The sequence below is a fragment of the Pelodiscus sinensis genome, chromosome 6 (assembly GCF_052426305.1).
Source record: "Pelodiscus sinensis isolate ZL-2025 chromosome 6, ASM5242630v1, whole genome shotgun sequence".
In the NCBI taxonomy this organism is placed as follows: domain Eukaryota; kingdom Metazoa; phylum Chordata; order Testudines; family Trionychidae; genus Pelodiscus; species Pelodiscus sinensis.
In genome coordinates this window covers 88,257,379-88,277,922 of record NC_143057.1, presented here as the reverse complement: position 1 = coordinate 88,277,922, position 20,544 = coordinate 88,257,379, and the positions used below count along the sequence as shown (strand labels likewise).

Here is a 20,544-nt window from a genome sequence, read left to right as displayed (position 1 = left end):
CAAATGGAAAGAACTCCACTTAGGAAAGAACAATCAGCTGTGCACATACAAAATTGAAAATGACTACCTAGGAAGGAGTACTACAAGAAAGGATATAGAGGTCATAGTGGAACACAAGCTAAATATCCATCAATAATGTGACAGTGTAGCAAAAAAAAGCAAACATTCTGGGATGTATTTCACAAAAAGTAAGTCTTCCACTCTACTTCACTCTGATTAGGCCTTAACTAAGGATGTTAAATTTCTATTAATCAAATAGTTGATGGGATTTCCATCGACTGTTCAAGTAGTCAATAAGGACTAGCGCGTTCCTCCCTTGAAATATACAAGAGCCCCAAATGGGGCTTTTATGCATTTCAAAGACTGAAATGCCACATGGAGCCCAGGGTCAGCGGGGAACTCCCACTCTACTTTGGGACTCGAGTCCCCTGTTGGCTTCATGCAGCACTTACACTTTGCGCCTGCTCCCTCCGATGGAGATGGAGATGGGGGTGGGGGGGAAGCCAGCTTTTAAGCCTGCTCCCCCCAGCACTCCCTCTTCTTCCCTCACCTTGCTGCCTCTTTGTGATAGAGGCAGCGGGGGGTGGGGGAGAGCAACTAGTCAAATAGTCACTTACATCCCTAGCCTCAACTGGAACATAGGCCAGATGTCCACTTCAGTAAGCCACATTTCAAGGAAGATTGGACCATCTCCAATTTGTCCACAAGAGGAGCAACAAAAATTATTAAAGATCTGGAAAACATGACCTATGAGGGAACATTGAAAGAATGGGTTTTGTTTAGTTTGAGAAGACTGAAGGGGACATGATAGCTTTCAAGTATCTAGAAGGCTGTTGCAGAAGGAGGGAGAAAAATTATTCTCCTTAAACTCTGATGCTACGACAAGAAAAAAAATGGGTTTAAATTACAGCAAGGAAGGTTTAGTACAGACATTAAGAAAAATTTCTTGTCAGTATGGTTAAGCAATGGAATAAGTTGCCTAGGGAAGTTGTAGAATCTCTATCACTAGAGATTCTGAAGAGAGATTAGACAAATACCTGTCAGGTATTTGCCCCTCCCATGAGCGCAGGGAACTGGCCTATATGACCTCTCGAGTTTCCTTGAAGTTTTATGATTCTATGTATTCATACTATGTATTCTGATGAGAAAAACAGATGAGATGGATGAGTTTACTCTTTACCTCGAAATAAATTGCCCAAGATCTCCTATTTTTCCATTTGGGAAGATGGAAAATGACCTAACCAAAAACTAAAGTTACTAATTAATACATTTTCCGACACTGATCAGTGGGAACAGAGGACAAAGTGACTTCGAACCAACAAAAATTTCTAGATAACAATGTTATCCTAAAAAGTTTGGCAAAGGACTCTGGTCTACTCGGATACTTATATATACACACAGACAAGAACAACTTGAACAACTTACAATGTAAGAATCAGGTCTAAAAGTCTCAAAATATCAGGAATTTGAGAGAAGGAAATAATGTCAGTATTGGGGAATCTATACTGTAACACAAAGCACATTAAGCCTTGGCCTGAAGGCATTCTGTGTAGGATAACTCATGTAAACTACGGGGGGGGGGGGGGGGAAAGAGGCAGGAGACAACACTAGTCTAAAGTGCCAATATTTTATAGTATTTACAGAAAAATATTAAGGCCAGTATCCTCAGGTGCTTCCAAGGACTCCACTCTCTTTTACGACTCTTTTATTAAGACAACATGAAGTTTGTTGTTTGCAAGGCCAGAGCATGTATGCCTAGCCTGGCCCAGGAGTTAATTAGGCAGATCAGAAATTAGATTTATGTACACGACTCTCAGGAAACAGAAAGGTAAGTATGATGGGTTTGGTCACAGAGATCCCCTTGAAACTATGACCTGATATGTTTAAAATACCACTGAGCCTGCCTATCTGTCCTCCATCCCGTTCCTCCGCTCTGTCCTGCTGGACCAGAACCAAGGATGCTAAATGTATTCATCAGGCTAATCACACAGTCGATACAATTTGTATTTACTATACAATTAGTCAACAGACCGCTCTGCAGAGCCACAGTGAGGGTAGCTCCAGCAGATGGCTAAAGCTGGGACTGAGCAGTCCCAGCTTGTGCCAGCTGTGGGAGCCAACTGCACCAAAGCTCTGCATTTGAAATGTTGTAAGAGCCACTGGGTGGGCACATCCCCAAATGGTTATGGTTTTCCTATATGGTTCTGAGGCTCTACAACACCATATTCAAACAGAGGAAATATGAAACAGTCACCCTAAGAAGAATGCAGTGTGACCCAATTATGAAAGATTTTATGAAAGCTTCCAAACTGAAATCTTCTTTGTTATTTCTGTCATCAAAAATAACCAATTATTAGACTAGTGACCCTTTTGGTCCTTTCTGACCCTATAATTCTATGAATTAGAAGTAAACCAGACAGTACATGGTCTACATACTAACATTCAAAGAAGATATAATTTAGAACTTATTACTATTAATAAAAGGCTAAATTTGTCCATGGAACTGTGCAAGTTCCATATTGCACACCACATTTTTCCTCCCACTCAAACATCAAATCTCATATAATAAGCAAGCTGTGAAATTATTTTTGTAGAGTACAGCTTTCTTGGTAGTAGCAATTTGATGTCAAAGGAATAAAGTGCCACAGAATAAACTTGGTTAGTCTGATGGATTGTGATTTCATGTTGGGGGAGGGAACATTATGGAGAAATAAACCCAGTAAGTAAGTAAGTGTGAGTTATTTAAGTTGAACAATGAGTTAAAAACAATCATATACCTCTTATCACCTCAACTACATCACTCCCACTAATCTACTTCTCCAGAACTACTGCAACTTTCCAGAAGAGTGTCTAGCTATTATACACCCTTACCAACTTAAAAAAAAAAAAGCCACAATGCCATGTCCTCTCCCAAAGTATGGAATTTTCCCTACACTGCACTGGCCTGAAGTGTCAAATGTTAATTAGTGCTTGATAGGGATGTGAAAGCATAATCACTGTTAACCACGAGCACAGGCATCCCTAGTTCTTGATCAGCGTTAGATTTAAGACCCCATTTTATACTGGGTCATAGCTAGAATGAAATGGTACATCTCTTTGAAAGACAGAATAGTGGGAAGACAGTTTTTTCAACCAGCACTGAACAAAGCTGAGCCTATTAAAAAAATGGCATTACAGTAAAACTAGAAGAGTTACCCGGCATTACCCGGTCCGCATGACAGCCCTGGGAAGAGGAGGAGTAGAGTGGGTCACGTAGGCCCCATCCAGCTTCTCCCTGGAACTGGAGCACTTGCTGCCCTCTGTGGTCATTTGAGAATATAACTGTTCCCCATGTTTGCGAAAATGTCATTCCATGCACATCCCAATGTCCTGGCACAAACCAAACCCTGACTAGGGATATAAAATTCCAATCAGGAAGTTAACCAGTTAATCCCTTCATTTAACTGGTTAACCATGGGTGGGAGGATCTGCTCCAGCTGAGCCAAGCCTGCTGAACCATGCCATGGGCAGTGGCTGCTCCAGCTGGGCCCAAGTAGCCCTCTGCTGATTAACTGGTATCCAGGTATTTATGCCAGTAAGGGGCATGCTTACTGGTTAACCAGTTAACTCTTCACATTCCTAACCCTGACCTTGCTTTAAATTAATGTAAGAGGAAGCTGCATTCCAAATTTGGTAGTCCAAGCTCTTACCATTGAGAGAGAATTCTTGACTCTCAGACAATGCAGAATAGATGGTGAATCATTTTTATGGTTTTCTAAAGAGTATAGTTCTGAGGCTGGTACAGCTAGACTTCTTGGTGTGAATTTTTAAAGCTGTTTCACTTTGTTTAAGAAGATTTTAAAACACTCATGTGTTAGAACACTTAATGGTGTAGAATGGCACAAAAGACATCCTAAATGAATTCCAAAGACTTATATCAATGACCTTCAAGTCATCTAAATGTGTGCTAATAAAACATTTCAATTGCATTTCAAATATCTATCCCAGACCAAAAAATTGAGAATCCATCAAACATTTACAGGGATGCTGCAATTATCAAAGTACCCTCTTTGAAACCCCAGGTAATTCAAAGGTAAAATCATCAACTATGATTGTTAGCAGAAGATCCCTGGAATCATTATTGGAAAGGAGTTAAATGCTCATAATGAATGGACAATACACTTTTCAGTACCATTTTGGAAAGTACAGAGACTCGGGTATTCCTTCTGAAATTCTGCCAAGATGGCACTACTATAATTTTTTTATTATCCAGTCAGGGAAAACCTGCTGCTGAAACACATCAATAAGAGTTCTATTTTATAGCACAAACTGTATTTGCCTGTGCCAAGAATTGCAAAGGAAAACTTAAATTTCGTAAATTTCACTGAGAAGACAATGCAATAGACAAAGAAATAGCACAGGACAAATAAAGAAAACGTGCTTCTATAACATGGATAGAAGCAAATGTTGATCATCTCTTTGCTAGGATTTTGAACGTAAGAAGTGTTGCACCACTGCCAACACTCCTGTAAAATATCATAATGACAGGTGTAGCTACCATTGTTGGTCTAAATGGTAAGACGTTCTTCTAAAAGGAGATTTAAGCAACACTGTTAAATACCAGCTGACTTATTTTTGTGGAAAAGAATAGGTCATCTTCTAAGAAGTTACCAAGTATAGGGCCATGTTTAAAAGAAACTGCCTGACTGTTTAAAATTGTCACTTATGCAGTACTAGAAGATTTATCCAGCATTGCTCAGGTCCTGAATTCAATTTTTTTAAATAAAATTTAAATGAAACCCATATGTTTCAATCATTGCTCTGAAGTGAGGCTGTGAATTAAGTTCACTATACAGGCTGCCCTGGGAAGAGAGGACTACCCCCAGTCCTCATTCACCACAGCAGCTTGGATCCACGTGAGCAGAACATCTCCATGACTACTGCAGCTCCAGCAGGCACAGCCAGAGCAGGGATGCATGTGCCCCGACCGGGGCAGGTCTAGGTTCATCTGCCCCCTCTGCTCCCCAGCCAGCGTGAGGAATGCAACTAACTGTGCACTTTCCCTTTGCTCCCTGACATAGGGTAACAGCCATCAATGTTCCTGTACAAATGGGGGGTAGCTTCAGTTTCCCCCCACCCAAGGGTACCTGGATGATGGGGGATTCAGGACTGGGGCAGTCCTAGATGGGGGAGCATGCCCCAAACAGCCCCTTTCACCTGCCTGGTGATACTGTCTCTCTTCTGTTTGGTTTCATGAAAGGCAATTCCATCCCAGGCATATCCCATTTTCCTGGCACAACCAAATCCTTATGTTGCTTTAAATTATAAGAGAAAATTGTATACCGAATTTGGTGGCCCTACCTCTTATCATTTAGGAGGAGTTCTTGAACACACACACAAATAGACAAACTCTCTAAAATGCATAGTAGAAGATATGCCTTCTGTCAGCTTTCCCTAACAAAAAGGCACCAACACTTATGTTATCTATCCGCAGCCTTTTGTTTAGCACAGGTGCCAACATCTCTTTTAACACAATATCTGGGTGAGACTGAAGAAATTGAGAATTAACATTTCCTCTCACTACACTACCTTCTTTAGTCATAAATTTTATCTTCTGAAAAGCAAGGAAGAGTCACATAATATAATAAAAAACAACAACAAATGGTCTGGTAGCACTTTACAGACTAACAAAACATGTAGATGGTATCATGAGCTTTTGAGGGCACAGCCCACTTCTTCTGAACATAATATAATCAGTTACTTGGCTCAAACCTATATTTCTGAAGACTTTCTTCCCTAAAAGCAGCTATTTTAAATCAACTAGAATTATACCAACAATAATGTACTAGATTAGAAAAAGGGACATACAAAATATGCCCTGGCAAAGATTACATAAAGACCTATGGAAAGCTGCCAGATGCAGCCATTCACAAGATCCGGTTTTTAAGTGGCTCCCCCATCTCTATTATTACAGCAACATTACAGCTGTAAAAAGCTATATATCCGCTAACCCTGTTGGCCATTTGTAGAGTACTATAGTGACAATTAAAAAAAGGTTAAAAAAAAGATGTGATTGGAATGAGCTAGCTATTTAGTTCTGAGTCTACATATTGAGCGATATCTCAGAGATAGGAGGCTACGAAGAACACAAAATAAAAACAGGATTTTGTAAGCAACTTGGAAAGGACTGACTTTAAAGCTAAGCCTTGCAGGACATTTAATAAAAGAGGGAGAAAGATGATTTAGGATAAGGGAAAGAAATAAGAGAAGGAGAGATTAAGTGAAGAAAGCAAAGGGCAGGATGCAAAATCCTGTTTAATTAGTTAACCTGTTAAATTTTAAGTTTAACCTATTAAACTGGGGATTAGAGGGGAGAGCCATAACCAGTAAGCATCACCCTTAACCATTCACATGCCTAGATGCAACACAGCAAAAGGTGAAAAGATAAGGAGCACTAAGCAACAGAGTATCGTAATTCTGGTTCAGAGCCCAAAAGTGTGTATGGCAGACATCCATCCTCTATATATTCTGGCATACTTAAGGGATACAACTGCATATGTCCAGATTAGTATCTGCAGTGGGGTGGTCACCTTGCTCCAGTGAAATAAGGGTTAAATCCAGCTATGGGGGAGGGTTGGGACAGTGGGCAAATCTGAAGAGAGTAGACAGCACCACCCATGGACTGTCTAGGCCCTATAAGAAGGGCTCCTGGAGAGGAGGAACTCACACACTCTAGCTCCAGTTGTGGAGCAAGGAAGGACCTGGCTGCCTGGTAAGCTATAGAGGGTACCCGAGACAGAAATGCTGGAGATGGCTAGGCAGAGTGGAGGAGCTCTGGCCTGACCCACTCCCAAGCTGCAGGCCTGAGACAGGGGCCTGAGAAGTACTAGGGCTGGAGCAAGGCAAAAGGTCCACACCTCTGTATTAACGATGAGTGGCCATTTCAGGATGTAGTTTGCTCCCAAGGCAGGAGCTAGATAATGAATGGCAGTTGGCCACTGACTCAAGGTGGACATGGGACGTGATGGAGTTCCCTGGGAAGGGAGAGGTACAAAATGTGGGGGTTCTGCTGTGGGGCAGTACCGGGAGAAAAGGGGCATGATGGGCTGGGAGAGACATGGGGCCTGAAAAGGTAGCGCTGATAACAGGTAACTGAGGGCAAGTCACCAGCCAGCAGGAGGTGCTCCAGAGCTAGAAGCACTATGTCCCACCATTAAAACGGGAGGTACCACAGCAGTGAGTCTCAAAGGGTACATCTACACTTCACGCTTATTTCAAAATAAGGTGTTCCGGAAGAAATACTCCAAAATGTGCTATTTCGAAATAGCACATGTACATTACCGGGAAGCCTCAAAATTAGTCCAAGGCAGGCTTCTCTAAGATGGTCATGCTACCTCGATTTAGAGCCCGAGAAGGCACTGGAGAGTAATTAGTTTGAATGGCCGTGGGGAGGAGTTATTTCAAATAGCAGCAGTGGAGCATCCACACTACTGCTATTCCAAAATAGCTATTTTGGAATAGTTGTTATTCTTCGTGGAATGAGATTTACGTAAATCGGAATAAGTCATCCGTTATTTTGAATTTATTTCAAAAATAACTGAATTGCTGTGTAGACGCTCGCATTGTTATTCCGGAACAGCCGCCATTACTCCGGAATAACAGCACTACTGTGTAGCACCCACACTGTTACAATCACTATAAGAAGAGTTGAGAGTATCCATTATGCCCAGAACCTAGGAGCATGAAAAACTGACACGGAATACAAAATAATTTGGTAGATCCAATGTCAATAATAAATTCCCCAGTACGTACACACGTGTGTACACACACACACACACACACACACACCAGTTACACACATAAATTACTTGCTTTGATAGTATATTACTGCTCTGTAAGCAGCTCATCTCCCCCCTCCCCCCCCCCCCAAGAATCTGAAAGAAGGTAGAATTGAGAGAGGGGAGTTACTGAAGAGGGAGAGTGATTTTATTTTTAAAAACTCTGGCTCACTAGTTACAGGGCATACTGAATGGTATTACCACATTTTGATAATCTTAGTATTACTTTTAGTGTGGGATTTTTAAATTGAGGCCCAGAGTCTTTCAGTATATAAATTGAAATTTAAAGCCCCCTTTTCCCATTCTATTGTTTGCTAGATAAAACAGTACCCATGATTATCTTTAGCAAAAGCAATAAACAAGGAGCTAAAGAATTTCTTTCTTGCCAAATCCATCCACATGAGTACCATATATAGAAATTCAAATCTTATCTTTTACATGTATGCAACATTGTCCAATATTTTAGCAATCTTTGTGAGATAATGTGGGTTCGTCTACACATACAGGCTATAGCAGCACAGCTGCATCACTGTAGCGAAGACACTGTTATGGTGATGGGAGAGTTTCCCCTGTCAGTGTAGCTAACACCTCCATAAGAGGTAGAAGCTAGGTCCGCGGGAGAAACTCTCCCATCAATACAGAGTTGTCCAAACTGGTGGTGAGGTCAGTGCATTTTTTCACGTCCCTTAGTGAGTTATATAGATGCTTCAGGGGGTAGCTGAGTTAGTCTGTACAGGATAAACTTAAAAAACATCAAATGGTCTGGTCATCATCTGAAGAAGTGGACCATGCCACGAAAGCTCATGATACTATACATGTTTTGTTAGTCTATAAAGTTATACAGATGTAAGTTTGTAGTGTATACTTAGCCCACATATCCTACAATTCTTGGGAAAAAGGCAGCAACAATTAAGAGCAGCAAACCAGCATTCCCATTAACAGGGCTTGACAAACCGCAGCGAAATCTACTCACCAGCCCCGCACTACACATGCGCCAGATCCACATTGTGCATGCGCATGCCACCGGTGAACGGGGCAACCGGCTGAAATCTACTCGCCATGGGCGAGTAGATTCACTAATTTGTCGAGCCCTGCTCATTAACCTACGGCCACAAGTCTCCTAATGCACAAGGATTTCTGACAATTTCAAGTTTAAACCTGTGGGATTGCTTTTTCAAAGATGTATTCATCTATTACAGATGAAGTACATAAAGCTATTAATTTCATACACTTTTTAAAGAAGCTCATTCCTTTGTTTTTCCCAACACCATTTTGTTAGAAGAAAGCAAAAGTCACATTTAAAATAATCCTAACCTCTGAGAAAAGGTAAGTTATTACTGCTTCAAACACCAATTTTTTAAAAATTTGTTTCTATCCATAGAACAAAAGTAAAAGGAAGAGCAATATATAAACATGTGACAATTAAATACTAGGGATGTAAGTGAGTAGTCAACTTCTTGATAAGCCTACACTTATCGGTAGTTGAGTCGACTACTTGCTCCCCCCCGACCCGTTGCTGCCTCTGTACCAGAGACAGCAAGGGGTGGACGACAGGACCCAGCATTGGGGGGAGCCAGCTTAAAAGCTAGTTCCCCCCAGCACCGTCTCTGCAGTGCCACCAGCCACCCCAAAGCTGCCTCTGCAGTGGAAGGGGGTAGGGGAGGCTGTCACAAAGCAGGTTAGGGCTGTGAGTTAGGGCTAGAGTGAGCTCGTGGTAGGTGGGCCAAAAATGACCTTCCCTGGTCCAGCAAAATCCATCATCTAGGACCGGTCAGGTCCCAAGGGTGCCAGACCAGGGAGGTCCAACCCGTATCTTCAATGTTGGGTTTCACAGTTGCAGCATGAGTTAGGTGGAAAACACTATATTAAGGCTGCGTCTACATTGCAGGGTTTTTATGCAAGAAACTTTTTCCGGAAGAAATCTTCCACAAAAACTACTTGCGCAAATGCATGTCCACACCTCAAAAGCACATCACAAAAGCAATGTCCAGACTGCATGGACACTCTTGCGCAAGAAAGTTTTGATGGCCATTCAGAGAATGGCCAACAGAGCACCTATGCTTTTTCTGATAGGCTCTTTTTGCGCAAGAAACCTCTATTGAGCGTCCACACACACCTTTTTGCACAAGAACTCTTGCACAAAAAGGAGTTATTCCTCATAGAAAGTGGTATACCTACACCACAAAAAGCCCTCTGTTCTGCTGTTTTACTGTAAATTTTCTTGCACAAAAACACGCTTGAGGTGTGGACGCTCTGCAGGTTTTTGCACAAAACTCCTGTAATGTAGACATAGCCTAAGAGTTTTGACTCTTAGGCATATGGTAAGCTTTGAGTAGTCCATGACAAACTGGAAAAACTGCCAGCAGGCACATAAAGCCTAAGTTAGACTTACTATCTGCATTAGTCTTCACTCAATTCTCGCAGCACTCTAGGAATATTCCCCTTGTGGAGGTAGTTTCTAACAGTGCCGGCAACCTGTTTACGCTGGGGCTGTACAGTGCTGCAGCTTGCTGCACTCAGAGGGACGGGGTGCTTTATTACATCCCTACTCAGGAGGGGGAGGTGAAGTATAGTCGATTAACCGATAAGCAAAAGTTTATTGGTTAATGCTATAGATAACACACATTCCCTCCCCGCCAGTACATTTTTTTAGCAGGTTAGCCAGCAGCCCAGCTCATGCCAGGACCTATCCCTGCTGTAGCTCTTCACTTAAAGCTCTTCACTCGGCTTAGTTCTGACTTGTGCCAAGTCTGGGAGCTCAGACCCTCCCTGAACAGGGGCTGCTGCCATTCCACTCTGATACAGAGGTAGCAGCATGGAGTGGCAGAAGGCACCTCAGGAGTGGGGCCAGAGTATACTGGCTGCCAGCCCCATTCCCAGGAACTAAAGAATAGCCAAACAACAAATAAGAATTCCATCAAGTTAACTGACTATTCAATTAACTGATATTTAACATCCTTACCTTGAGCAAGAAGTTACAGCACAGTAAAGTGGCAATGTAGACAAAACCTTAGAATAAGTGAAAAAGATTAATAAGGACAACTCTGGAAAGAAGTCCTCTCTGGTTAGGGCTCAACTAAATAAAGGTTGAATCTCTCCAGTCTGGCACCCTCGAAACCTGATGGGTGCTGAACTAGAGAATTTGCTGAACCACAGGAGGTCAGTATTATAGACAGTGGGTCTCTATTTTAATTTCACTGAGGTGAATAAACTTACAATATATATGACTGTACTAATGCACCCTATATAAGCCTATGCCTAGCCAATTATCAGTTCTCTGCATAACAAAGTGTTAGTGTTGTTACACAATTTTATTGCATTGGCACAAGGAAATACATCGATAAAGCACAGAAAACCATGCTTAGGCTTAGGAGCATTACCAGCATTTCCACTGCTTGCTGGGCTCTTAGAAGACATTTAGGGGTAAAATAGAGCTAAACAACAGTGAAGAACACAGAGCCAGTACTGACAGCTGTAAATTAACTTTATAAGGTCACAGAAACTTGGCCACACCTGTGATAAGCAAACATCCTGCTATCTAAAATCATGCTGGACCACGGATGTTACCAGACCAGAGAGTGCTGGACTGGAGAGGTTCAACCTGTACTAATTAATGCACATTATGATAGATTCATTATTGATAAATGCTGATTTGATCATATACATAAACCAACAAAATATTTCTATCAACAATCAAAATGTACAGATGACAAAAGAAAATGTTTCTTGATAACTTTACGGATATTTACTTTGTATATTCTGACGTGATGATGATGACAATTCATATTTTAACAATTACAGAGTTTTAACTTTTACTATCTCAATTTATCATTAAATAATTTTATGATCACCATCCCACAACTGTAAAAACGTAAATGGATACTAAAAAAGCCTTTAAAAATAACTAGGGATATTGAATTTCAATTAATCAGCTAATCGAGTAGTCGATGGAATGTCCATTTGACTACTCAGTCAATAAAGGGGAGGTGGAGTGCTTGTTATTCCAGCTACCCCTCTGCCTTTTAAATGTAGTAATAGCCGCCTGCAGCTCTTATTACATGTAAAAGGCAGAAAAGCAGTGGGGAACCCAGGGTAAGCAGGGACTCAAGCAATCCCCACTCACCCGGGTTCTAACTACTACATTTCTGCCTTTGAAATGTAGCAAGAGCCCAAAGTAGGGATGTAATAGTATAGTCGATAAACTGATTAACCAATAAGCTTTCGCTTATTGGTTAATGATATAGACTACACACACTTCCCTCTCCCCTTCTCCATGCCAGTAAATTTTTTAGCAAGCTGGCCAGCAGCCTGGCTCAATCCTGGCATGCGATGGCTCTGGGACCTATCCTTGTTGTGGTTCTGGATTTATAATGTCTTAGGAACTGGGCAGGCAGGCAACCCGACTCAGTCTTGACTCACGCTGGGTCTGGGACCAACCCCCATTTCAGTTCTGCATTTCAAGTGTATTAAGAGCCAGGCAGCCCAGCTCAGTTCTGGCTCATGCCAAGTCTGGGAACTCAGACCCCCCCACACCCCTTGACAGGGGCTGCTGCAATCCAGCACTGCTGCTTCTCTCTCAGAAGCAGCAGCTCAGGGTGATATAGGCAGCCAGTCCACAAGGGGAGCTGGTTTTTAAACTGGTTCCCCTCATGGACCAGCTCCCACCTGGCACCCCATGCAGCTGCCTCTGATACAGTGGCTGCCGGCCCCACCCCCAGAGACTATAGAACTGTAGACAAATTGATAAAGTGTCATGAGGTTACTCGACTGTTCCATTATCTGATCTTTAACATCCCTAGCCCACAGTGCTCTTGCTACATTTCAAAGGCAGAGGCACAACAGTTGAGATCCAGCACAAGCAGGATCTGCTTCAACCCCTGCTCCTGCTGTTTCCCCGCTATGCCTCAGCTTCTCTTGCCACCCTCCCCGCACACACACACACACACACACACACACACACCCACCCACCCACCCACCCACCCAGAGATGGTGCTGCAGGGAACCAGCTTTTAAGACAGCGCCCCTGCAGCACTGACTCCTACACCCCGCCCTTGCTGCCTTTCTCTGACAGAGGCAGTGGTGGGGCAGGGGAAGTGTAGATAAGTCTTTGTATTAGTCATTTTATAATATAGGAACGTCATAAGTCTTAACTTTGTATTAAGTCTTTCCGTAATGTCTTATAGAAAATTTATATTAGCCTTATAATGCTTTATATTGTAGAAATTTTGTATAAAGTCTTTTCATAGTGTTATAATCCTTAGGAATAATTAAAAGTGAAGAAGGGGAGGAGGAGCAGGAGCTGGTGATGTGGGGAGCCAGCTTAAAAGCTGATTCTCCCCAGCACCATCTCCGAGGAGGGTAGAGGAGGCAGAGGCACAGCAGGGAAATGGCGAGAGCAGAGACAGAAGCAGTCCCCACTTGCTCCCTGTACTCCTCCCCCTTGCTGCCTTTATAAAAGGCAGCAAAGGGAGGAGGAACAGAAGCCAGTGCTGGGGGAAGGCAGCTTAAAAGATAGTCCCCCCAGCACTATCTCAAGAGGCAGCCCCCCTGCCTCTATCAGAAGCAGCCAGGGTGAGGGGGGAGAAGAGGAGATGGCTGCAATGCAACACTTGTCCACAGAGATCCCAGCGGGAAGCTGGGTCCCCTTTCCCCACCTCCCGGGACAGGGGCTGCTGCTGCAAAGCAGCCCCTGTTTATGGCAGCCAGGGCTGGCTGCGGGAAGGGGCCGCTCCAACAGCAGCCCCTGTACACGTGGCCAGCCTTGGCTGAGGCAAACAGGGGCCACTGCTGGAGCATCCTGTTCGTGGCGGCTGGGTGCCTGGAGGCTCTTACTACATTTAAAATGCAGAGCCGTAGTGTGGGTGAGTCTGGGCTCGAGCTGGCTCCTGGAGCTGGGTAACTGCCATTTAACATCCTTAGTTAGCAGTAATTATGGTTTAATTTTTAAGTTACTGGAATTATCATGCAAACATCACTTGCTCACCATAATACTATCTTAACTGTAAAATGCTTCCTGTACCAGAAGCAAAAACATTAAAATGTTCATGAGACAGAAGCCTTACAAGTTGTTAACTACTATTTGATTTTTTAACTTGAAAATGACAAATGAACACCTATGCTGGCTGTATCCTTTTAAAGCAGGAGTCTCAAACTCATGACCCACAGCCATCTACAACTTAGAGCACTTTCGCAATCTGGCCTGGGAGCCCCTATGGCTTGCTCTGCCCTCCCCCTCATTGCACCCGTGCCCACAAGTCCTCTCCCCCAGAGTAACCACTTGTTCTGTTTCCCCACAGCTTCTACTACCAATTTTCTGATTTGACTTTGTTTCTTTCCTGTATGGCCACATAAATGGTCAACTACATACCAAAAAAACCCTCTGACTCTACAAAGAAAACAGTACGACTGACTACATCCACTATTCTCTAATACAAGGTATATTGGCATGGGGGAATCTGTTTTATTTTTTTCAGTGACAACAACCTAAGACTATGTCTACACTTGCATGACAACACTTTTGTCATTCATTAATGCTTAATATCACACACACCATGAAGGACAAATTTTTGCTGCAGCACCTGTGAGCACTGTTTTATTGGCAGGCGTTCTCTCTTGATGAGTAAATGAAACTCACTTGGTGGTGGTTAGAAGTATTGTCTGCAAAAGAGCAGACAAAAAGCATTCACACGTGCTGACTTAACAACAGCTATTTCAATACAGAGGTGGGCAACCCACAGCTCGCAAGCTGCAGGGTTGGCCACCTCTGAGCTACACCATGTAGTGCATGTCTACATTATGCAGCTTTTAGTGACAAGGTTGTGTTGAAATAGCTCTGTCGTTAAGTCAGCACGTGTGAATGCTTTTTGTCTGCTCTTTTGCAGACAATACTTCTAACCACCACCAAGTGAGTTTCATTTACTCATCAAGAGAGAACGCCTGCCAATAAAACAGTGCTCACAGGTGCTGCAGCAAAAATTTGTCCTGCATGGTGTGTGTGATATTAAGCATTCATGAATGACAAAAGTGTTGCAGCTTTTCCAAGAAAAAATTGCAGCTCCAGCACCCACGGTTCTTAAAGAAGCAGAGTGTTTGTCTTCTTTCTGAGAAAGATAGAACCAGAGTTGCAGTGTCCTATGCAGACTTCAAAATGGACACCTTATTAGGGCAATGCCTGCTCAGCTCTTAAAAGGGCAAACTTTTTTTTTTTTCCCTTCTCAACAACTTTTGTCCCCTCAGCTCTTTTCACTGTATCCACCACTATTTTGGCTCCTCATCTGTAATGGGTTGGCCACTCCTGGTGTAGCTATTTATATCAATAGTAGATTTAAAAAAAAAAAAAATCTTCAGTCTAAAGTCTCTTAAGTTTGCCACTTTGAATCAAAAGAGTTCAGAGTTAAAAAATTAAGACGGCTAAGACTAACCAGTTGGTTAGTAAAGTGCTCTGAGTGTGTTCTAAATTGAGGAAGAGATTACAATAAAATCTATTACCCCAAAACAGTAGCAAAGTAGCCATGGCAGATAAAAGAATTACATCTAACTCCTTCTGAATTTAAATTTTCATTAAATCTGTTTCCAGACTTTAAGGTCATGCAATAAAGTGATCTTCCTCCATCTGCAGGTAGACTACTGCAATGCCCCTTCAGCTGTTACTAATTTCTACTGGCAGCAGTGCAACTATCAAGCATGTCAGTTTCATGCTCCTGCAGTTAAAAAGATAGGAGGAGCAGCAGCAGTGAAAGGCAAAGAAACAATTTACTGAAGGACTGAAGAGAAGATGTAGTAGTATAGTCATCTCCCCAGATCCTCAACTTCACAACTAGCTAGGCAGGAGAGAAGTAAAGCAAGGCTCAGTCTACTGTAGAAGTTTGCTGGCATAGCTATACAGCCAGCCCACTGAATGTATATGCAGCTTATTATAGAAAAAAGTATTTGTACTGGTATAACATGCATTTCTTGATGAAGAGAAGAATTATATAAAAATTAAAATTCTGCCAAGTCTAATTTCCACAACTAAGATCACTGTTTATTTTTAAGCATTTTTTCTGATTGTTATTTAAAGTTCATAGTTGTAGGACACTAGAGGATAGGATTAGTTAATTATTTAATGGCATGTTGACATTCAAAAGGTAAAACTTTATAAATGTAAAACAAATTATCTCAAATATTCAAAGGAAACATCCTTAGCCTCTAAAAGTTCTCAACCAACAGTTTTTATTTTGCCTCACTGTTCATTTCAGTCATCCAGGAAAATTATTTTTTCATTAGTTTGAAGTTGACATTTACTGATATTAACCAATACAAATCAAATCCTTGCAAGACCGATTATATCCTTCCTGCACAACTATTTTTGTCTTACTTATTTTGCACATTAGATAGTCACTTCAAGTGGAGCTAAATGCTTACGGTTTATTAACTTTACCATTCAAGCAAAGAAAGATGCATAGTATTAATAGCACCATCACTATACAGACCAATTGGATCACGTAGTACCTATGGAAAAAGCAACAGATGACAAAGAGCAGGACACTACAACAATGAATACAAAGGCTTTTTCTAGTTTGCTTCCCCCATGCTCCTTTCAAATTAACTAAATTTACACCTAGAAATATTACAAATATTACAGCATCTTAAAGTGCACAATGGAATTTAGCTTATAAAAATTACACGAGGAAACGTAAGCCTTAAGAATATGTTTAAGATGATAAATACTGGTTAAAATCTTGCATATTAACAAAAGCCATCTACATTTACTAGGTTTCATAACACATACATACCACACCCAATGCTGAGAACACTCAGCATTGTGTCTCAAAGCTGCTAAGATACATAGCCATACAAAACTGCAGGATTCTAATATTCCTATCTAGTGACAAGTAGATTTCAAATACAGATGGTAAAAGGCAAGTTGAAAGGGAATATATGAAATGTGATCCTGGAGGTTTACATTTCAGGGGAAGAGCCCAGTCTGTCTTGAAGGCAAAGAAAATTTCTATTTCCAGAATTACCTATTAACAAAAACTGGATACCCCATCATTTGTTCCTTTTTCTTAATATTAAAGAGCCAAATGATAGAACTGGTTGTTTAAAATGAATCTATAACTAAGTACGCTGTGTCAACAGGTAAGGAAGCAGAAACCTGAGAGCCACAGGTGAAAGAGCAGGTCAACCAGTTGGTCTCCTTCCTTAAACATGAAGCACTTTTTAATTAAAGATGGATTGATTTACACAATAGGCACTGACACAGATACAACTCTACAGACATTAGGTATACAATTAGTTCAGTTACCATGGGGAAGAAAGGTTGTACTGTGGTCAAATACTCACATTCTGCCATGACATTTTGTATGCACCAAGTTACACACATTTATCAAGAATGTAAGAAGTTGATAACATCCAAATTTGACTGAAGACATCTTATTCAGCCACTTGATTATTTTTTCTACCTACGATTCTGGTGGACAAACAGCACAGGTGGAAACTCATCAGGACTGAGGTAACTGTAAGGCAGTAATACTGAACCAGTGGCTCTCACACCAAATGAGGTTCAAAGCCTTATACAGGGTATCCTAAGCACCTCTTTTTTACTACAGGGCCATACAAAAAGAGTGCTAAACAAATGGCCTGGAGTCTCTAGGCTACTTCTCCTTCCTTTAGACAAGAAAGTAAAATAGAAAGAGGAGTATTGGGCCAAATTCATCAGTGACATATCACCAAGTTAACATCAAAGATTAATTGGGCCCTTTGGTAAGAATGCCACAAAAATCACGATTAATTCTGACATGATACTGTAATGAGGTGTCAATACATGAAAATGTTGCAGTGAGCTAATAGTCACTATTCAACATCATTACATGATCCTCAAAAAGGAATATGTTGTGGATCTCCATGACTCCATTCACTGGGTGAAAGCTGGATCCTTATGATTTATGGACCCAAGACCGTAAACTCTACAGTCAGAATGCAGAGCAAATCTAGCTATTTCCATATAAATAAATCCAGATAGCCACAAATCTGAGCATTAATGTTACAAAAGCCCAGTTCCAGCAACTGGATCTTGTAGGATTTATTCTATTTTGGCTGTCACCCACAACAAAAAAGTTCAAACCACATTGCATCCCAGCACAAGTTTAGCTAAAACCTAGATGTGGCATCTGGAGACTGGCAGTTTTTTGGACAGCACTGTACATACAACCTGAATAAAAAAGTAACTACACTGGAAAAAAAAAAATCTGAATTCTGATGCATTTCAGCCCAATAACCCTGAAGAAACAAAACCTTGTACCTGAATTCTCTTATTTTTAACTCCAATCCCTCAAATTCTACTCTCTGAACAAAAAAGCAGGTCTCAAAGAACTTAAAAAATACGGTAGACTTTTTACAAACTGGCACAAAAGTAACATATATGGACGTTTCTTGAGCTAGATCTTTTTAAAATCTCAAATCCCAAAATTCTACCAGCTAAAGAAAAATGCAACTAATTTGACTGCAAAAATTCACATACCATGAACTAGCACTGCAAAAAACACATCTCTGTACCCGAAGTCTTTGGGAGCCCACAATTGTTTTAAGTCAAGCTCTCAAGTTCCCAAATGGTACTGTCAAATTAAACACATAGAAGATTAGGGTTATACGAAACCTTGAGCCATCATTCTAGTCCAACACGCTGCTCCAAGCACAACCAATCCCAACTAAATCATTTCAGTGAAGGCTTTGTTAAGTCTTTGTTAAAAACCTCTAAGGATGGAAATTCCACCACCCCTCCACACAACCCATTCCAGGGCTTTATCACCCTCTTAGTGAAATAGTTTTTCAACAATAGTTTAGTAACACATGTTGCTAATCTCACTCATACAGAAAAATCCAGACTCCAACACTTCCTGGCACAAGAACAATGCAAAAAACTGTGCATCTGGCATTTAGGTCTCCCCAGATCCATAACATTTTTATCCACAGACCTCTAAATTGTACTGTTTAGAATATAGCTGTTCCTAGGACATCACAGAAGTCTGGCCCTGACACAAGGAGCACTTGAAACAATCCAAATATGGCTCTGGCTCCAACAAGATATAGCCCAGTTTTTCCATTTCCATTGCCAACATTTTACCTTTTAGCTACACCCAAAGTGGAGTCTTCCTTTTCTACAGTAGTTTTCTATTTAGTTTGTACAAATGTACAGGGGATCAAGAGGTAGCAAAGTTACAACAGGTGACACAGAATGGGAAGAAGGCGGCTATGTAGAGGGGTCCTAGCTGTGTTGGGGCCTCACCTCCTGGATGCGTTTGCGGGCCCGCTGCAGCACCTCTTCGTAGCCCTTCTGCTGCAGTTCGCTCAGGCTCTCATAATACTCTTCGGGGTCATCCGTCTCGGTGAAGAGCACCTGAGAAAGGATCTTCCATCCGCAGGTGTCCAAACTATGGCCCAGGTAAACCTGTAGCTGGTAGCACAGGGAGTCCATCTCCAGCTCGGACAACTCCGGGGCCCCGAATAACACCGTCCACATGCCCGAGGGTTCTTCGGGGAAGACAGGCAGGCAGGGCTCTAGCTCCGAGTTCACCGAGCAGAGCTGCTGATGCACGGCTCGCAAGTCCTGGAAGGAGAAGAGGCCTGCCCAGCTGCACTCCTCCCCCGGGGAGTCCGTCTCTGCCGCCGGCTCGGCGCCTTGCTGGACGGCAGGCTCATCCTTCACCAGCTCCAGTACCTCGATCTCCTCAGCCGCACCTGCTGGACTCGGCACCGCCGCCTCGGTGCTGCGCGGAGGCCTCCGGACTGGACTGGCCTTCGTCCGTAACGGGCTCTTCAGCAGCGCCTCTGCCCCGGACGCGGCGCCCTTCTCTGTGCCCCGCACCAGCGAGTCCGCGCGAGGATGAGAGGAGCTCCTGGCCGGGCTGGAGTCCGCCCCACAGGCCGGGGTCCGGCGGGCGGCGGGGGCGCCGGCCTGAGGAGTGGCCCTGTGCTCCGGCCCCCCGGGGCTGCCCCGACGCAGCTCCCGCGAGCTGCTGCGCTGCCGCTGAGCGGTCCGGTTGTGGCAGGTGATGGCGAACTTGCCCTCGATCTCGTTCCAGGCCACGATGAACGCGAACTTGTGCTTCTCTCGCTCGAGGAAGACGTGGGGCCTCACCGCCACCCAGTCCGCCTCCAGCGTCTCCTCCAGCGCGAAGGCCGACATGGTGCCCCGCTACGCGCCCGCGCTCGGCATCCGCCGCCGGCTCACCGCCCGCCTGCAGCCATCTTGGGGGGGAAAGGATGCGCCCGAGCCGGGCCGGAGTGGAACCGCCGCTAGTCGCCCAGCGCTCGCGACGCGAGCTGCGCCGGCCCCGCCTCCCGCCGCGGTAGCGTCCTGCAGCGGGCGGGCACCGCCGCCGCGGACAATACAGCTCCCCCGTACAGGTACTTCGCGCGGTCACGTGGGCAGCAGCCGGCTCTGTTTACAAGCGACGCGGCCGCTGCAGCATCGCACGCCGCCCCGCCCCAGAGGCCTGGCCCTGCCCCCTCTCCGGCCCCCTCCCGTGAGCGGCGGTCGGCGCTCCTCCTACCCCCCCCCCCCCCCCCCGCTAGACACGGCTCCCCGTTCTGCACGGGCATGCGCCTCCCGCTCCCTTTCCTCCCGCTGCCCGGGGGAGGCTCCGGCAGCAGAGGGGCGCGAGCTCCGGAGCCGCACGTGCGGCGGGCCGAGGGGACCGGGGGAGAGCTGGGGTCGCTTCTCAGCGGAGCAGGCGCAGGAGGCTGC

General features: G+C 43.6%; 1 protein-coding gene across 1 annotated transcript in view; it reads right to left on the bottom strand.

Annotated features, from left to right (window-relative positions):
- Positions 1-20,291, bottom strand: part of JMY (junction mediating and regulatory protein, p53 cofactor) — a 143,011-nt gene extending 122,720 nt beyond the window's left edge. The window contains exon 1 of the mRNA XM_006119180.3: positions 19,084-20,291. Within this exon, the coding sequence (XP_006119242.3) occupies positions 19,084-19,983 (900 nt within the window). The 5' untranslated portion in view covers positions 19,984-20,291. The remainder of the gene's footprint in view (positions 1-19,083) is intronic.
- Between the last annotated feature and the right edge of the window lie 253 nt (positions 20,292-20,544).